This window comes from Gopherus evgoodei, chromosome 2 (genome assembly GCF_007399415.2).
Source record: "Gopherus evgoodei ecotype Sinaloan lineage chromosome 2, rGopEvg1_v1.p, whole genome shotgun sequence".
Taxonomy (NCBI): domain Eukaryota; kingdom Metazoa; phylum Chordata; order Testudines; family Testudinidae; genus Gopherus; species Gopherus evgoodei.
Genome location: NC_044323.1, coordinates 294,441,649 through 294,460,791, shown reverse-complemented (window position 1 = coordinate 294,460,791; position 19,143 = coordinate 294,441,649). Strand labels below are relative to the sequence as shown.

Below are 19,143 nucleotides of genomic sequence, written 5' to 3'. Positions count from 1 at the left end.
TGATACTACTCTAAAATGCTACAGAACAGACGATTGCCACCTTTTGGAGCCATCCTATGAGATTCCACAGAAGGAGTAGTATTTTCTGTTAAATTCATCAGGAGATTCTAAAACCCTGCCGAAAGGTTATAAGTGTCCATCCCCTTCCACAGGACCTTTCAAGGTCAAGGTCAAGGTGGTGATCGATTTACCTATATTCTTGTAGTGGGCCCATCACCACCTGCGTGCCTCCCACACAGACAGCTCATGGACACTCCTTCCCCTGCTCCACAAAGCCATTGGGATAGTCCCAAATCACCTTTAAAATTATTATTAATTTCATCATGATTCCAGGAGAGTCATGGTAATAAAAATGACTGTAAAACAGTGTCGACTGAGTTCCATATTCTCCAGCAGGGATTGCCAGATCAAACAGAACTGAGGAACCAAACCAAGATTAGGAGGCTTCAGGATGGATGAGTGGGGACAGATCATAAGAGCTGGACAGTACATTTAGATAAAAGTAGAGCTGTCAAGCAATAAAAAAAATTAATCGTGATTAATTGCGCGATTAATCACACTGTTAAACAATAATAGAATACCATTTATTTAAATATTTGTGGAGGTTTTCTACATTTTCAAATATATTGATTTTAATTACAACACGGAATACAAAGAGTACAGTGCTCACTTTATATTTATTTTTGATTAAAAGTATTTGCACTGTAAAATAACAAAAGAAATAGTATTTTCAATTCACCTAATACAAGTACTGTAGTGAAATCTTTTTAGCGTGAAAATTGAACTTACGAATGTAGAATTATATACAAAGAAACTCCATTCAAAAACAAAACAGTGTAAAATTTTAGAGCCTGCAAGTCCACTCAGTCCTATTTCTTATTTAGCCAATCGCTCAGACAAACAAGTTTGTTTACATTTGTAGGAGATAATGCTGCCCGCTTCTTATTTACAATGTCAACTGAAAGTGAGGGCTGGTGTTCGTATGGCACTTTTGTAGCCGGTGTCGCAGGATACTTACGTGCTAGATGTGCTGAAGATTCATATGTCCCTTCATGCTTCAACCAACATTTCAGAGGACATGCGTCCATGCTGATGACAGGTTCTGCTCAATAACAATCCAAAGCAGTGCAGACCAATGCATGTCATTTTCCCCATCTGAGTCAGATCCCACCAGCAGAAGATTGATTTTATTTTTTGATGGTTCGGGTTCTGTAGTTTCCACATTGGAGTGTTGCTCTTTTAAGACTTCTGAAAGCATGCTCCACACCTCGTCCCTCTCATAGTTTGGAAGGCATTTCAGATTTTTAAACCTTGGATTGGTTAGAAATCTCACATTGGTACCTTCTTTGCACTTTGTGAAATCTACAGTGAAAGTATTCTTAAAATTAACATGTGCTGGGTCATCATCCAAGACTGCTATAACATGAAATATATGGCAGAATGCCGGTAAAACAGAGCAGGAGACATACAATTCTCCCCCAAAGAATTCTGTCACAAATTTAATTAACACATTATGTTTTTAACGAGAGTCATCAGCATGGAAGCATGTCCTCTGGAATGGTGGCCAAAGCATGAAGGGGCATACGATTGTTTGGCATACCTGTCACGTAAAGATCTTGCAATACTAGCTACAAAAGAGCCATGCAAATACCTGTTCTCACTTTCTGGTGACATTGTAAATAAAAAGAGGGCAGCGTTATTTCCTGTAATTGTAAACAAACTTGTTTGTCTGAGCGATTGGCTGAACAAGAAGTAGGACTGAGTGGACTTGTAGGGGCTGAAGTTTTACATTGTTTTGTTTTTGCATGCAGTTACGTAACAAAAAAAAAATCTATATTTGTAAGTTGCACTTTCACGACAAAGAGATTGCACTACAGTACTTGTATGAGGTGTATTGAAAAATACTATTTCTTTTGTTTATCGTTTTTACAGTGCAAATATTTGTTATACAAAAATATACACTTTGGTTTCAATTACAACACAGAATACAATGTATATGAACATGTACAAAAACATCCAAAATATTTAATAAATTTCAATTGGTGTTCTATTGTTTAACAGTGCAATTAAAACTGTGCTTCATCGCAATTAATTTTTTTAATCACAATAAATTTTTTTGAGTGAATCGCATGAGTTAACTGCGATTAATCAACGTCCCTAATAATAAGCTCTTTTGAACAAGGTAGGGTGCAAGCTTCTATTGTGGTATCTTTGCTTTTCATCCTGTCCAGAACCCAGAAGTTCAGCAAACCACAAGAATACGTGTTCTACCTCTTCCCTGACCCTGTGTCTGTCTTGTCTAATTACAGTATAGGCTTTTTGGGGCACGGACTGTCTCACGTGGACTCTGTGTTTGCACAGTACCTAGCACAATTAGGTCCCATTCTTGGCTGGCACTTAGGCACCACAGTAATAAACATGGTTAATTAACAGTGACTGAAAAACAATGAGATTGGGAGAGGCAGGTGGGGAAGTACACCACAAACCTCCAAAATGTGTCAGTTCCAGTTTTGTGAGGAAGGTTTGGAGTGTATGTGTTATTTTCGCTGCCTGTGCCTACTCCATAAAAGGGCACTCTTTGAGCATATGGTAGATCAAATTTCTATTCTGCCCCACACACATACTGGAAGTGACAACATGTGGCCAATGCCAATGCTGAGGTTTACTATTCTATTTTAGCTAGACTCTGGCATTTGAATTTCCACTTGGCCGGGTCATTCTAAGCTCTGTGCAGCGCACTTTCTGGTTTGCTATGGCATCTGCATCGGTGCTTTGTCCATTCCCGCCTAGATAAAGCACTGATGCTATTATTCGTAATCTGTCAAAATCCTGATTTTCAGTTTTAAATCCCAGGAAATTAGGAAAGAGCATCAAATTTATAAGGACCAGAAAGACTTGGAAACGTAGAGCCTTTTAAATTGCATTGTTACAAAGATGGTCTTGAAGACATGGAAAATTAGCATGTTGAATTAGTGACATTCACTGAGAATATCAAATTGGGAGGAACTGCACACACTTGTGAGGACTAGTATATAATAAAAAGGGACATGGACCCTGATTCTGCACCATTCAAGTCAATGGGAGCTTTGCCGTTGACGTCAGTGAGTACAGAATCAAGCCCACAGAGAAGGTTTTTCAGTCTCCACTGTCTAAGATTTTATGACTCACAAACCTGGGGGGAGTCTGAGACTTTTCCTTTAAAATGTGTTGAGTTTTAGTGCCCATGAACTTGGAACCTGACCCACAACTTCTCCTGCTATTTCGGCTGGGGCCCTCCCCTCACACACAGCCCTGCCAATGCACCTCTATCCTGACCTACAGCCCCTCTGCTATTAGAATTTAACTTAAGAGGTAATTCAAACCACAGACCTAGTCCCTGAATAGCACAACATCAGGAGTCGTCAAGCTCACAACACACCATTGCTGAGAGCCAGCATTTTATTTGTTTAGCCCCATATGAAGATCTTTGTGCTGCTAACACGCGGAGACACCAAGTCTCGGTGTTATGGAGCCAAAGCATCAGGGAGAATGGAGAGGACATAAAACAGTGGCTTGTTTGCCTTTTGGATGGGATGAGCTATCAATATGTGGTGTGTGTCCAAGAGAGAGGCAGCCTCATGAATACCCCACGTCAGCTCTGAGTTACAGTCAGGGAAATTTGGAGATGTACCAGATTATTTTTCCTGCAAGAGACTCTCCAAAGGACCCTGGTGATTTTGTGCAGTATTTGAGGCTCAGACTTTACTTGAAGCAATAAATAAAAATGACTTTAGCCTGAAACAAATGATTATTTCATTAATTTGTAAAAAACTCAATGAACGCAGGATTTGTTCTCCTTTTTATTTCTTTTACCTTAAACATTTGTTACTGGGAACCCAAAATCTACCAGCCTTGTGCTAGCATCATTGTCCGTGTGTTGTACATCTCCCTCAGCGTCAAATCCACAGAGGTTATGATTCCACTACAATTCCTACCTAGGGGATTTAGTTTAGCAGCTCGGGTTGGAGAGGGTCATGCTTTAGGTCTGGAGGCACCAGATTCAATTCCCAGTGATGCTCAAAATGGCGACTGTTATATTAGGGCACGATAGCCGGGAACTGAAGGTATCTCCTGGATTTGTGTGGGAGAACCTCATTGTTCACATGGATCTGATTGCAGGATTGGGGCTTAAAAGGGAAGCAGATCAGCATTGCTTTCTAAGCTGAATGATGAGGGGGAAATCTACAAACATCAAGAATGATGGAAAGTCGACTGGCTTTGTTTTTACACTCATTGGGGTTTAATAATCTGAGCTGATATTAGGATCCCAGGGAATTAACTGAAAAATGAAAAATCTATCACTTCCCCGTCTTAGGTACTTATCTGAGTCCCATCTTTGGAGCATACAGTCATTAATGTATTTATCCTTACACACCCTTGTAGGATGGGAAGGTAGAGACTAAGACCCAGATGCTCAAAGATATGTCAGTGCCTAAAACCCACTGAAATCAATGGGCGTTAGGTGCTCAAAAATGGTTGAGGAGCTGCCCCTAAGTGATTTGCCCAAGGTCACACAGGAAGTCTGTGGTGAAGCAGGGACCAAATCCAGGCCTCAGAAGTATCAGGCTAACATCTTAACCACTGGACCATCCTTGCTCATGGCAGAGTCTCCTGCAGATCACAGAACAGAATTGTAGGACTGGAAGGGACCTCAAGAGGTGAGCTAGTTCAGTTGCCTGCACTCAGGGAGGACTAAGTATTATCTGGACCACTTGTTCTCAACCTCATTAACATTGTGGGCCACATCCAATACTACCTGTATGGCCCCGAGGATGTCAGCTGGGCAGTAGCTGTGTGCTGATTGGGCCGCAAGCAGCCCATGGGCTGCGAGTTGAGAACCACTGATCTAGACCATCCCTGACAGGTGTCTAACCTGCTCTTAAAAATCTCCAGTGACAGAGATTCCACACCCTCCCTACGCAATTTATTCCAGTGTTTAACCATCCTGACAGGAAGTTTTTCATACCTAAACCGCCCTTGCTGCAATTTCAGCCCATTACTTCTTGTCCTATCCTCAAAGGTTAACAAGAACAAATTTTCTTCCTCCTCCTTCTACCAACCTTTTACATACTTGAAAACTGTTATCATGTCCCCCCTCAGTCTTCTCTTCTCCCGACTAAACAAACCCAGTTTTTTCCAATCTTCTTTCATAGGTCATGTTTTCTAGATCTTTAATCATTTTTGTTGCTCTTCTCTGGACTTTCACCTATTTGTACCCATCTTTCCTAAAATGTGGCACCCAGAACTGGACACAACACTCCAGTTGAGGCCTAATCAGCACCAAGTAGAGCAGAAGAATTATTTCTTGTATCTTGCTTACAATACTCTGCTAATACATCCCAGAATGATGCTTGCTTTTTTTTGCAGACTGTTACACTGCTCATGTTGTCTAGTACAATGTTTTACGAAAATGATCAGGGAGTGAGGTGTTGGCTTATGAAGAAAGAGTAAGAGAAACAATATGATAACTGAAGGGAAGTGAATTACAGTCCAGAAACATGAGGGATGTAAACGTCAAGAAGAGGAAATATTCAGCATAATTAAAAGGGGTGTGTCTAGGACCAACAGGATGGAATCTAGAAAGGGAAATTGAGCTCGACTGAACATAATAAGAACATAACGTAAGAACATAAGAACAGCCATACTGGGTCAGACCAAAGGTCCATCTAGCCCAGTATCCTGTTTTCCAACAGTGGCCAATGCCAGGTAGTTCAAAGGGAATGAACAGAACAGGTAATCATCAAGTGATCCATCCCCTGTCACCCATTCCCAGCTTCTGGCAAACAGAGGCTAGGGACACTATCCCTGCCCATCCTGGCTAATAGCCATTGATGGACCTATCCTCCATGTATTTATCTAGTTCTTTTTTGAACCCTGTTATAGTCTTAGCCTTCACAACATCTTCTGGCAAGGAGTTCCACAGGTTGACTGTGCGTGTGAAGAAATACTTCCTTTTGTTTGTTTTAAACCTTCTGCCTATTAATTTCATTTGGTGACCCCCTAGTTCTCGTGTTATGAGAAGGAGTAAATAACACTTCCTTATCAACTTTCTCCAAACCAGTCATGATTTTATAGACCTCAATCATATCCCCCCTTAGTCATCTTTTTTCCAAGCTGAAAAGTCCCAGTCTTATTAATCTCTCCTCATATGGAAGCTGTTCTGGGACTGGGAAATATTGTTTGCACTATTGCCAGCTCTCATGATATTCTCACAATATTTGGTGGTTTTCTCAAAGCTCCAGCTCCTGGTGGCATGTGATGATGTGAGACTCTCAGCTTTCATTTTTTAAAATAAGCATGTTTCTAGCCCTCTTGCTTGTGTGAAAGGCTTGAAACTGTGATCCAGAAGGTTCAACTCCCAGAGAACAAATACAAAGAACAGTACTTTTTTTTTAAATGTTATGATTTTTAAGCAATCTCATGATTTTTTGGAGCCTGACTCAGCTTGGGGCTGACAACACTGTGATAGCTTTAGGAAAACTTCCCAATGCCAGATCAAACCTTCTCACAGAGTCAATGTTCGCCTGTGGAACAGTCTCTCCAGCCCCAGCCCCTGTGTCCTTTACAACTGGACAAAATCCTTGGGATCAGACTGCAGGGAATGATCCTGCTAAGAACAAGGTGGATGAACTCAAACAAATCACTGCACTATGGATCGGTTAAGGCTGGTCTGCACACAGCACACCTACCACAGAACCACCAAGGCAAATAAATGAAAACCTAAGCAACCTAACAGTACATACATATCCTCTTCTCGTCCACCCAGGGACACAGACTTCACAAATGGCACAACCATCACACACTACAGACCACAAACTGGACCCTTAACTCTGCCCGTTCATGGCTGTGGGAGGAGGGACATTTGGGAAAGGAAGTGCTGGAAACCCTATGGGGGCACAGTTAAGGATGTGCTGTCTGTCATTAAGTGTTTGTACAGTGCCCAGCACAATCAGGCTCCAATCTCAGATGGGGCCTCTAGATCCTATTGTAATAATAAATACACCTCTACCCTGATATAACGCGACCTGATATAACACAAATTCGGCTATAACGTGGTAAAGCAGTGCTCTAGGGGGGCAGGGCTGTGCACTCCAGCGGATCAAAGCAAGTTCGATATAACATTGTTTCACCTATAACACAGTAAGATTTTCTGGCTCCCGAGGACAGCGTTATATCGGGGTAGAGGTATAACTAATAATAAATAATGAGACAAACTAGGCATGAATAAACAGAGCTAGATGCATCTCTTTTTCTGTACCCAGAGCTGCATATCCCCACAGTACGATACCATTCTCAATTTCCTGGAAACCAACATCTGCATTGGATTTTCAGAGATCATGTCAGAAATATGTCTCCAACTCCCCCCTACATTGTCTCAAGGGTCCCAGCTATTAAAACATCCAGGAATCCAATTTCAGCTGTAATCATCCCTTTCTCTTCTAATGGGATCCAGTACATTACAAAGAGTGCTTTAAATATATACACAACGTGGCTTACATATAGGTGTAATGCTGGACCAGCCATTGTAAAAGGTCTGACCTGCTGCTTTTATCAACACTAAAAGAATCAGAGAGCTTCCTTTATCCATTAGGAGAAAACCCCAATGCCAAGTGGCCAGAAGTAATTGCTCTGACCGGAATCCTCTTCTTCCTGGGCACAGCTGTGGCTGGGCCTCTATGGATGATATGAAAAATCTTTCAGCCTGAGACCTCCCCACTTGCAGAAGTTGGGTAAAAATGAGGATGCTGCTGAGAAGCTAGCTGCACCTCCGTTCTGCATGGGAGAGGTATGATCTATCTCCTTTCTATGCTCAGGGAGTCCTTACTGAAAATAAAATTAAAAATTTCCTCCTGGTTCAGTGAAGTTAAAACACAGCTCTATTTTTCCTTCCCAGATGTCCCCATTTATAGATATCAAAAGATAGCAGGCATGTAAGTGCTAGTAATAATTAGCAATCCAATCCTAATTGCTAACATGAATAATTATTATTAAATGCTTTCTGAAAATTTAAATCCACTGACTTTCGCTTTTCTATTCTAGCTGTAACGTTCTCAGTAAATCCTAGCAGGCCTGCTACATGTGGCCTTCTGTGCCTGAATTGAAACTGGCTGCTCTTAAAGAGACTGTCAGCTGGTGTAAGCCCAGCATTCTGGGTCTGTGCAAAACAAAGGTGGCTCACAAAACCATCTGACTAGGAGTGCTCTGTGACTTAAAATAATTAATTGAAATACAGATTTTGGTTTTGTGTTTTTCTGGATTTAAGCATTACGCTAAAAAGAGCACTGGGCTATTGCAGGGGAACCAGAAAGTGAAACTGACTAGAAACAAAAGTGAAAGAGACTAGTGGAGCTTCACTGTCCTAACTGACTGAAACAAACAACCAGCAGCAATAGGGAAAAAGCAGTCTAGATTTGAAAAACCCTTCCTAGCTGAACAGTCTAACCTGCTGGGTCTCCAGCTTTTTCATTCTGTGGACTGTTGTGTAAGACAAGCAGATCCTGTAATGAGAGATCCTCTTGCACAGTCAGATTCCTTCCCAATACCCCAATCCTGCACTGCTTGCTTCTCAACATGCTTAATCTTGTGGCCTGCTGGGGTGGGCTCCACAGACCACAGTTTGAGAACAACTACTCTAAAATGTTATTAGTTGGGGGTGGAAGGAGAATTACGGTACTTTAAATACATGATTTTAATCTTCCCAGTGTCCTGTTCACCAAACCAGCCTTTTTGAGACATTCTCCCACCACATCCTGCAAGACTGTTTCCAAGCAGAGATTCTAACCTGCCCTATTTTTAGCCAGGATTTTACTCTCCCACTCCTCCACCCCCAGTCTACCTCATCAAAACGGGAAGGATGAAAATTCTCTTGTTCCAATGTATTTCAGAAGAGTTAAAAACTGCTTCCCTCTGCCCCACTCCAAATGTCCCTGTTCATAGCCTTCATGGGTTGGTAACGATGCCTAGCTGATGTTAACTCATGGATCTATAGTCTCCTGGCTTGTCTGTCATGACCCATTCTTTCTCTAACATAGGGGATTGCTTTTGCCACTTCCCAACCCTCAGGAAAGTTCCTGCAAATCTTTAAAAAAATGCTAGTGTGGCAGACCTGCTCCTGGGTCAGTGGACTGAGGGTCATGCGACTGCATGCTGGAAGTAGAGCCTGCTATAAAAAGGGGCTCCCCCATCCCATTCCTCCACCTTAGCCTGAGAAAGATCAGGACCTAATTCTCCATAGAGAGGAGTAGGAGGACAGCTGCTCTGGGGAAGAACAGCTGGAACGGGACTAGTCGAGCTCCCTTTGCAGAGGAAGTTGGCCAAGAGCCCAAGAGAGGCTCACTGAAGCAAGACCAGTAGGATGCCTTGATAGATAGAAGCTGGGAGTTGTGGACTGTGTTGTGCTTGGGGAGACCAAACCAGGAGCAGCAATAGGCCCTACTTAATTTGTAATGAAGGAGGTGCCAGGGCTCAGCCAATTTTTGTACATTGATAATGGATGCAGCAAGCACAGAGGTGCCGGGGCTATAAACTGCCAAGCCTAGAGGTGCTAGGCCTCAGCCCTGACATAAGTTAATCACTGGGGATAGGGAAGGAACCTGTGGACCCAACAAGCTGGGTAGGCAGTCCTGGGCTCGAGTGGGGTTTAGGGCCCGAATAGATGGCTGCTCCTTTGTCTGAGGCTCAGGGCAGAGGATGGGACGGGGCTACCCTCCAGTGTCACTAGGGGTGAGGCATAAACCCCAGTAACCAAGGGAAGAAGGAGGCTGAGTACTGAGAAGAACACTGAGCCCAAAGGGAACAGCGGAAAAGGCCAACAAAGCCCTGCAACAGGGATGGGGCTCCTGGATCAGAAATCTCCAGCCCTGGTGGGATCAGTTCTGTGACTAAGAATTTGGCCCATAATTCTGTGCAATACAGAACTCATTGTTTGTATAAAAAAAGCCAGTATTCTTGTATCACAATTGAACTCCTGGATTCCTGGCAGTAGTGGAGGGGTGCTCACTTGCACAGAGCAGAAGTCTTGCCGGGAAATCCTCCAAGCTAACAGTAAGAGGTTAATTTCAGGGGTAACTGCTTTGCAGTTAATTTCCGTGGAGGTTTAGTGTCCCACCATTGATAGCTGCTGCCCAGGAACTTGTTTTTTATGATGTCTTCTCGCGGTTTATTGGGTCTCTTCTGTTTAAAAGGACATCATCAACCTGAAGCTCTATTTTTTAAATGAGCTAACGAAATGGCAGAGATGCTCAATGACTTCTTTGTTTCAGCCTTCACCGAGAAGTCTGAAGGAATGCCTAACATAGTGAGTGCTAATGGGAAGGGGGTAGGTTCAGAAGAGAAAATAAAAAAAGAACAAGTTAAAAATCACTTAGAAAAGTTAGATGCCTGCAAGTCACCAGGGCCTAATGAAATGCATCCTAGAATACTCAAGGAGCTAATAGGGGAGGTATCTGAGCCTTTAGCTATTATCTTTGGAAAATCATGGGAGACAGGAGAGATTCCAGAAGCCTGGAAAAGGGCAAACATAGTGCCCATCTATAAAAAGGGAAATAAAAACAACCCAGGAAACTACAGACCAGTTAGTTTAACTTCTGTGCCAGGGAAGATAACGGAGCAAGTAATTAAGGAAATCATCTGCAAACACTTGGAAGGTGGTAAGGTGATAGGGAATAGCCAGCATGGATTTGTAAAGAACAAATCATGTCAAACCAATCTGATAATTTTCTTTGATAGCATAATGAGTCTTGTGGATAAGGGAGAAGTGGTGGATGTGGTATATCTAGACTTTAGTAAGGCATTTGATATGGTCTCGCATGATATTCTTATCAATAAACTAGGCAAATACAACTTAGATGGGGCTATTATAAAGCGGGTGCATAACTGGCTGGATAACCGTACTCAGAGAGTAGTTATTAATGGCTCCCAATCCTGCTGGAAAGGTATAACAAGTGGGGTTCCGCAGGGGTCTGTTTTGGGACCGGCTCTGTTCAATATCTTCATGAATGATATAGATGTTGGCATAGAAAGTACGCTTATTAAGTTTGCAGACGATACCAAACTGGGAGGGATTGCAACTGCTTTGGAGGACAGGGTCAAAATTCAAAATGATCTGGACAAATTGGAGAAATGGTCTGAGGTAAACAGGATGAAGTTCAGTAAAGACAAATGCAAAGTGCTCCACTTAGGAAGGAACAATCAGTTTCACACATACAGAATGGGAAGAGACTGTCTAGGAAGGAGTATGGCAGAAAGAGATCTAGGGGTCATAGTGGATCACAAGCTTAATATGAGTCAACAGTGTGATACTGTTGCAAAAAAAGCAAACATGATTCTGGGCTGCATTAACAGGTGTGCTGTGAGCAAGACACAAGAAGTCATTCTTCCGCTCTACTCTGCGCTGGTTAGGCCTCAACTGGAGTATTGTATCCAGTTCTGGGCACCGCATTTCAAGAAAGATGTGGAGAAACTGGAGAGGGTCCAGAAAAGAGCAACAAGAATGACTAAAGGTCTAGAGAACATGGCCTACGAAGGAAGGCTGAAAGAACTGGGTTTGTTTAGTTTGGAAAAGAGAAGACTGAGAGGGGACATGATAGCAGTTTTCAAGTATCTAAAAGGGTGTCATAAGGAGGTGGGAGAAAACTTGTTCACCTTGGCCTCTAAGGATAGAACAAGAAGCAATGGGCTTAAACTGTAGCAAGGGAGGTTTAGGTTGGACATTAGGAAAAAGTTCCTAACTGTCAGGGTGGTTAAACACTGGAATAAATTGCCTAGGGAGGTTGTGGAATCTCCATCTCTGGAGATATTTAAGTGTAGGTTAGATAAATGTCTATTAGGGCTGGTCTAGACAGTATTTGGTCCTGCCATGAGGGCAGGGGACTGGACTCGATGACCTCTCAAGGTCTCTTCCAGCCCTACAGTCTATGAATCTATATATGTAGCTGGAGGCTACAGTGGCAAGGCATCGCAAAGGGCAAGGGTGACCCAGCCACTCAATCTGGATTGCAGCCTGGTACACATGCCTAGCCAAATTAACGCGAGAGTTCCAACACCACTTTCTGCTACACTCTGGATCTATTTAGGTTTGTCATCCAAGTGCCCACCAGACCTAGTCTTGCTTAGCTTGCAAAAGCAGGGCTACCCTAGGACTTGGCGGCAGCTCCATTACTCTTGCTAAGCTTCTTATTCTCCACGTTTCCTGGTGGTTGATGGCTGACTGCTTTGGGACAACTAAGGCAGAGCTGAGGCTTGAAGCCCCAGACATGTGGAAGCACACAGACACATTTATATTATAAGAAACAGCACGAGTTCCATCTGGGTTAACTGACTGTGTAATTAGTCTCCAATAGCAAAGCGTTTTCTGCTTTAAAGCATGCCTTTATTTCCATACACAGCAGCACTGCTTTGCCTGCTTACCCAGTTAATAAATTCATCAGGTGGTGTACAAGATGCCTCATTCATTCCTTTACAAGGTGATCACCATATCGATGGTAGATTTAAAAGTGCCGGGATGGGACTGAAAGGGGAGGGAACAAGATCTTGGCAACATCCATAAGAAAGAAAACTATTTAAATAGCCCCAGCTGTGAAAGCAGGAAGCCATCTTAACAACTAGAGAATTGAACTTTCCAACAATTAAATATACTCTGCACCCAGCAGCGAGTCAGGGGAACCGTTGTGAAATAAGCGTGATGGGGAGATGTGGAGCCCTAATCCCTTCCTCTGTTGCAGTGGGCTGAGGACAGCCCTGCTTTATTTGCAGTTGCGTGCATGGCTCTAAGGCATGGAGCTGGGACTAAACGCAGAAAGTTTTCTACCCAGTTGTTCCAATTCCCCTTTGATAAACTAAAAATGATCTGGATTATACAGATTCACTTGGCTGACGATTTACGACTGTTTCACCTGCTTTGGAATGGGAGACCTAAGCACACGGCTCAGTGGCCTGACAAGGTGTGTGCTTAGATAGATAAATCGTGCTGGTTCCCTGAGCTCCTCTGCCAAAACTTGATGCTGTAACTTCCTCATAACAGCAGACACTCCCAATGTCTCTCAGCAGCAGGGCGGGACTATTTTTCTGCTGCTGATGGTGAGGAAATCACATCAAGGTCTTAAAAAACGGTACCAAATCAGAAAGGGCATTGCCTCTCTACACTGTCGTCACCATCTGTGGCCCCATAAATTCATGAAACCTCCTCGTTAGCCTCCTCCTGGGGCTGGCCAAGTCGGCTGTCCATCATACCAGGAGAAGGAAGCTGGATGGGGGCGGGCGATTCTCGGTGACTGTGTGGCCTATTTCCAGTCCCTTGCTAGGGTGACCAGATGTCCCGATTTTATAGGGACAGTCCTGATATTTGGGGCTTTGTCTTATGTAGGCACCTATTACCCCCCACTCCCTGTCCCGATTTTTCACACTTATTGTCTGGTCGCCCTATCCATTGTACAGCCAAGCATCAGAGCAGAATTTCTCTGGGTGGCGTCTGCTGACTCCCTAGATGCCTCTGAAGAGCAGTGGGCGCTGTCTGGAGTTCTCTGATTGGTGTCCCACTCTGGATCCCTCATTATTACCCTCTGAGCCCACTCTTGCCCCTGTTTTTTAATCTGTTGTCCCCTGCCATTACTTGTAGCCTGGCAAAGGGGGAGGGCCATTAGCTATAGGTAGGCTTAGGCCCGCCATCCCCCTGGTTTCCACAATAACGCTGATACCAATAATTCCTGTAAAATAGGACCTGAGCTATAAGCAAAATCAGTAGAAGTTCCACTGCCCATAGGGCAGCTACCTATTGTGTATGCAGGAAATAACATGCAGTTCTTTCATCTCAAGATCAAGTGCTCTGCAAACGTTCCTTCAGATGAGCAGCTGCCCCGGGATTGCCATCTCTCTTAAAAGTGGTGAGATCGTCTCTTTTCTCCTGGGGTCTGATTTCCCCAACACCCCCCCCCAGTTTTGTGAACCAGTCACATGACAATTTAGTGACTGTTTGGAAATTTGAATTGAAATTGAAACATTAATACACACTTTAAAAGCATGTGTATGATAAAATACGTGTATCTGAAAAAGTGTAATAGATTTGAAAAGTCTGAACATAGACTAGCTTCCTTATACAGCTGTTGTTTTTTATGACAATGTCAGCGCATTCATTCTGGTGATGCTGGCCAACCTAATAATTTCAAATGATGATTTGTAAGCAAAGTCTCACTGAGCTCTCCCTGACAGCTAGTGACGGGCTGGGGACTGGGGGGAAAGGCTTCAGGACCAGATTGTATTTACATTCACACCTAATCTACCAGCAAGCAGAGCTGTGTTGCCCAAGTGATAGATTTTGGCTGGGGTTGGGTTACAGATCACTTGAATGTGGGGGGTGGGGTTGGGAATGAAATGTTGTTATTCTTATTGTATGAGTAAAGGGCAGTTTTAATGACAGGCCAAGAATTATTCTGGAAAATCAAATGGAGCAGGCTGTGGTTCTTTCATGGCCTTGGGAGTCCCCACTCACCCTCTTGCTCCCCATTTCAAAAGTTAGGGACTCATTTTTAGTGATGCCAATTTCTTCCACATCTCCACAGCTGGAGGTAGGGAATCGACTTATATCAGACACTGAGGGTGTCATTCTGTGGGATAGAACCCATGAACAAAGCAGGGTTCATAGACTGATTGGAAACAAGGCAGGACAGACTCAAAAATTGAGACTGACCCATTCCTTGTCGTCCACTTCCAACTTCTGGCAAACAAAGGCTAGAAGTTCCCATTGACTTTATTTGGGATTGTAGGTTTTCAGCATCTCTGAAAGTGAGACTCTTGGGGGGAAATTTTGGCTCCACTGAAGTCAAGAGCAAAACTCCCCTTGATTTCTGTGGGGCCAGAATTTCACTCTACATGTCGCAAGTTGGTCTCCCAAAATTATTGGACACTTTGGAAAGGCCCAAGTCTTTCTGTACCTGTTTTGTCATTAATAAACTTGGGTAATTATTATTTACATACCACCTATGGCTGGTTTATAGGTGGAATAATTACTGTTTGCACAGCATTTTGATCTGTTAAATGTTGCATCATTTTGCAAATATCCAATTTGACCATTAGAGCACATCTCTGCGCTCAAAAATCACCATAAAAAGAAATTCATATTTATCATCTCTCAGTGAGTCCAGAACAAATTCTATACATTTCCAAATAAAAAAATATTTTTCTATCTACTGCCCTTGGGATCTGAGAGTCAAGCAGGGTTCTTTTTGGTTCATGCATCATCAGCCGTGATAATGACTCTTCAGGCTAAATTTAGTCCTCACACCTGTGTAATTTCACTGTTTTCAAATTATGCCTTCAGTTCTACCTGTGCAACCCCACTGAGGGCAATAGGGTTGTAAAGATATAGGTAAACTAAGGCAGGACATGAAAGCAACGAAGATGCACAGTTGACCTTGCAAGTGGAACATAAACAATCCTGTTGACAATGCACGACTCCTGCTCCCTCTCCCAGAGCTGTGTTGGGTCTAAGGACTGATAGGAGTAAAAGTAGTAAACACTTATTTTTGTCACTAAAGCAAGAAGCTCTGACTTTGATATACCCAGGGGGAGCAGAACTGCTGAGTAAGAAGGAATCATTCTTCCACAGCCACTTTTCAGAGGATAACTGCACTTTAAAGGGACTCGATACCCAGTGGGGCTTTCCATGTGGACGGTTAATGTTATATCCATTATCATGTGCCGGTTTCCTGGGTAAAATCATGGCTGGCTGCAACCACTTCTCAAGAATAAGGGATGGGATTGGCCATTTAAAGCATGACAGAGGGAAAATACCTGCCTCTTCTGCTGCTGATGAATTAGACCTTAAGTAAGCAACACACAGGAGGCAGATGAACAAGTATTATCTTCTGAACTCTGCACAAGCCACACAATTCCCCTTAGTAGTAACATGCGCTACGAGAGTGAATCCGCCCATGCTGAGCTGAGAGGCCCCCCCCCCTCCGCCAAAAGATGAGAGGGCAAGCAGAGTGGAAGGGACTAGAAAGAAGAGGGGTGGGTTAAAGCACAGGGAAGGGCATAAATGAGGCAAAGCAGGAAAACACCACCCGCTCACCCCTGTCAATTCCATTATCTTCAGTGGAACTGCAGCAGTGACGCCAAGGGCAATCAGAAAGGAGGTGACAGAGTGGCTGCATGTGCTCTGCAGGCTGTAAGTATGCAGCTGCCAAGGGAGAGGATGGGGATTGTAGTGGTTGAGTGAGACGAGGGAACTTATTAAAAATTAAATGGCAGGCAGATGAAAAGAGGAGCCCAGCCCCTTCACGCAGTCATCCTGCTCAGGCACAATGTGCTAAACATGGCCGGGCTAGGTCACGGCTTGAGTGGAGAACCTCCAAGGAGAAAACTCAGGCCACTGCAGGCAATGGCGTGTTGCTGGTGAAGTAAGTGGCGCTCTTCCCCAGTGCAGAGCCAGTACCCCGGGGTGGTCCTAGAAGACAGAGTGCTGCTGCAGGAACCCTCTTTAGGATGCTATGTAAACAAAGGTCACGGCCATTCGTGATTATTAATGATCTCCTGGTGCTTTTTGTCAGGGAGGGAGTGTTAACCCTGGTGTCCTGGCCACCTCCCTACTCAAGTAACTACATGCTCCTGACCTAAATCCCCCTGCACTTACATGCTGCATTCTTCTTCAGTGACTGTTGCAGCAGAATAGATGCCACATTCCGCTCCAGAGGTTGCTGCTTCTCTGCGGCTAGCGAAACAATCCCTGGGCAAATGGTTGGTACCTTTCGTAAAGTTCGTAAAGTAAAGTTTGTACCATTGCTTAGAATAAAGGTGCTATGACCGATCATTTAGCCGCCATCACCACAGCGATTGATAAAACATAACATGTAAATAGCACTTTTCAAAGAGCTTTACAAATGTTAACCAACGAACCCTCACAAAAGCCACCATTCCCATTTTACAGGCTAAGATCTAGAGACTTGCCCATGGCCATGCAGCAAGTCACTGGCAGAGCCCAGCCAGAGCTAGATTAGGGGAGTTTGTAGGTTCTCAGTCCACTAGGCCAGGCTGCCTCCCCACAGAGATTTACAAGCCAGTGCATTCAGCTTTGATTTTCCTGGGATCTTGGACCGAGCTGCACCAAGCCCAGCTTCCCTAGTGAGAGGCATTTGACAGTCAGCTTTAGAGACAGACATTTTCTTGGTTCACGCCACGATGCGGAATATACTCACTGTCTCCTTCCACTTTCTCAGGCGTCCGGCTCCAAATGATCTGCCTGGTCTCCAGCTTCACCTGAAACGTCCTCCTCTCTGGCCTCTGGGACTTTTTTTGGTAGAACAAGGTCAGCACGGTCCCAATTTCCAAACTCCTGAGGATCCTCCCCATGTCCCCAACCTCCATCCTGGAGTCCTCCAAAAACCCATTGACACTGTTCAGCCTGGACATTGACATCTTTACTGCATGGCCATCGCCTGAAGGAATCACAGAGCAGGATCTGTGTCATTCATGAAAGGAACGAGCCTTTGGGAAATGAAGCCAAGCCCCTCAGAAACAAAATCTATCCTCTTATTTTCAATTCCTTTCCCCCAAATCACCCGAGACAAGTGCTTCCTTTGCTGCAGTGGCTACTGGTGCTGGCTTCCACTCTGATGCACCATATATGCTGCAAAGAGCCAGGACTCTTCTTGGTTGGAGCTGTGGAAAGAGGAAGGGGGTGGGATTGAAGGATCCTGCAACCTTCTCTCTCTGCAATCCAGGAATGAGGCTTCCCTGCTATAATACAGCTGCAGCTGCAGCAGTGAAAGATCAGGCAGGCAGGAAAGCTTGGTGGCTGCTTTTCAAATCAGAGCTATAAAAAATAATCCAACCAGGGCAGGTCCAGGAGCCTGAAATTACAGCAGCCCCTTTACACACACAAAATCCATACAATCCATGCGTGGAAGCTGGAGCTGTTGGTGCTGCAGGGCGGCATGGAGGGACAGCCCCCTCTGGAGCTCTGCGAGGCTGGGTTTTACTGTCAGTAGTGGAAGAGATGGAGGAAAGAAGCCCAGAGGGTGCAAAGTAAAAAAACTATCCAGCCAGATTCAGAGAATTCCCCCTCAGCAAGCAAAGAGCAACCTCCTCCAAACTGGGGGTGGGGAGGGTGGAGTGGAGGAGGGACAAGCGATCTCCTGATGGCTTTTCCTGCGGATCCTGGGGAGGAATGAAGAGGAGTTGGTCCAGCAGATTTCTGGCAGGGAATCTGGAGGATGTGGGGTTCCCCCTGCTCCAGCAGATCACAGTCAGGGAGCCCACCTGCAGATGCTGGCAAGGGAGTATTGGTGTGAATTCCTGGGGGCTGCTGCTCTGCTTCTGCTTGGGGTTCAAGATGACAAGGGGGGGTTCTCCCCCCTTTTCTCTCTCTCCCTCTCGCTGCTGATTAATTTCAGGCTGCTGAAATGGACGCCCAGAGGAAACTGCAATCACACATGGCCGGAAAGAGATCAGAAAGGAATTTTTAAAAAAAAATTGCAGGATCTTGGAGAAAGAAAAATAGAGAGAAAGAAAAGATGGAGGAGAGTGACATCTAGAGGCAGAAAGCACCTGCTTCCCTCTGGAGGGATAGGGAAGGAAGAATAGGTTGGGAAGCAGCATGGGACATGCTGCTGTTCACACGCTTCCTACATCTGGAGAGGCTGACTTTTGCTTTTGGAGATGAGTGCTTTTGAAGGCTGGGGGGGGGGAGGCTCTGCCACTTTTGGGAAAGGCTATTTTCAACATATTTTTACACTTCTTCCATATTCCAGTTATTGAATATGAGTCTATCATTGGTATCTTATCTATTTAAACATTATTAAAATAGTAACAAACTATATAATTACATGATCATGAATTACAGTATATTAAAATCATTGCACTCACCCACAAGCTGTCTTCACTAACGTCTCAGTTTAAAGACATTACATCTCTCTGTAGCTTTCTGGATGAAACTGTCAGCAAACTTATTTACATCTAGTTCCCTGGTATGGTCTTGAGGCACGTTAAGGACAGGCACATTACTCAGTTGCATCTGTCCCATTGATGACCGGAGATCATTTTTAAGTCTTCTGAGGCTGGAGAATGAGCGATCCACAGTGCAGGATGGTAGAGGTACAGTGAGAAGGATTC

General features: G+C 44.1%; 1 protein-coding gene and 1 long non-coding RNA gene across 3 annotated transcripts in view; one reads left to right on the top strand and one right to left on the bottom strand.

Moving 5' to 3' along the window:
• LOC115647157 (1-phosphatidylinositol 4,5-bisphosphate phosphodiesterase gamma-1-like) overlaps positions 1-18,716 on the bottom strand; it is a 77,014-nt gene extending 58,298 nt beyond the window's left edge. The window contains exon 1 of one of the 2 annotated variants that reach the window (XM_030553925.1): positions 17,229-18,716. In XM_030553925.1, the coding sequence (XP_030409785.1) occupies positions 17,229-17,448 (220 nt within the window). In that variant the 5' untranslated portion in view covers positions 17,449-18,716. Of the gene's footprint in view, positions 1-254; positions 259-17,228 lie in introns of those variants that run through there. The other variant, XM_030553926.1, reaches the window with a different exon arrangement.
• LOC115647158 lies at positions 16,091-17,326 on the top strand. The gene is made up of 3 exons (XR_003999225.1): positions 16,091-16,201; positions 16,686-16,770; positions 17,250-17,326. It is a non-coding gene; the product is annotated as an uncharacterized LOC115647158 (long non-coding RNA).
• Positions 18,717-19,143: the final 427 nt, after the last annotated feature.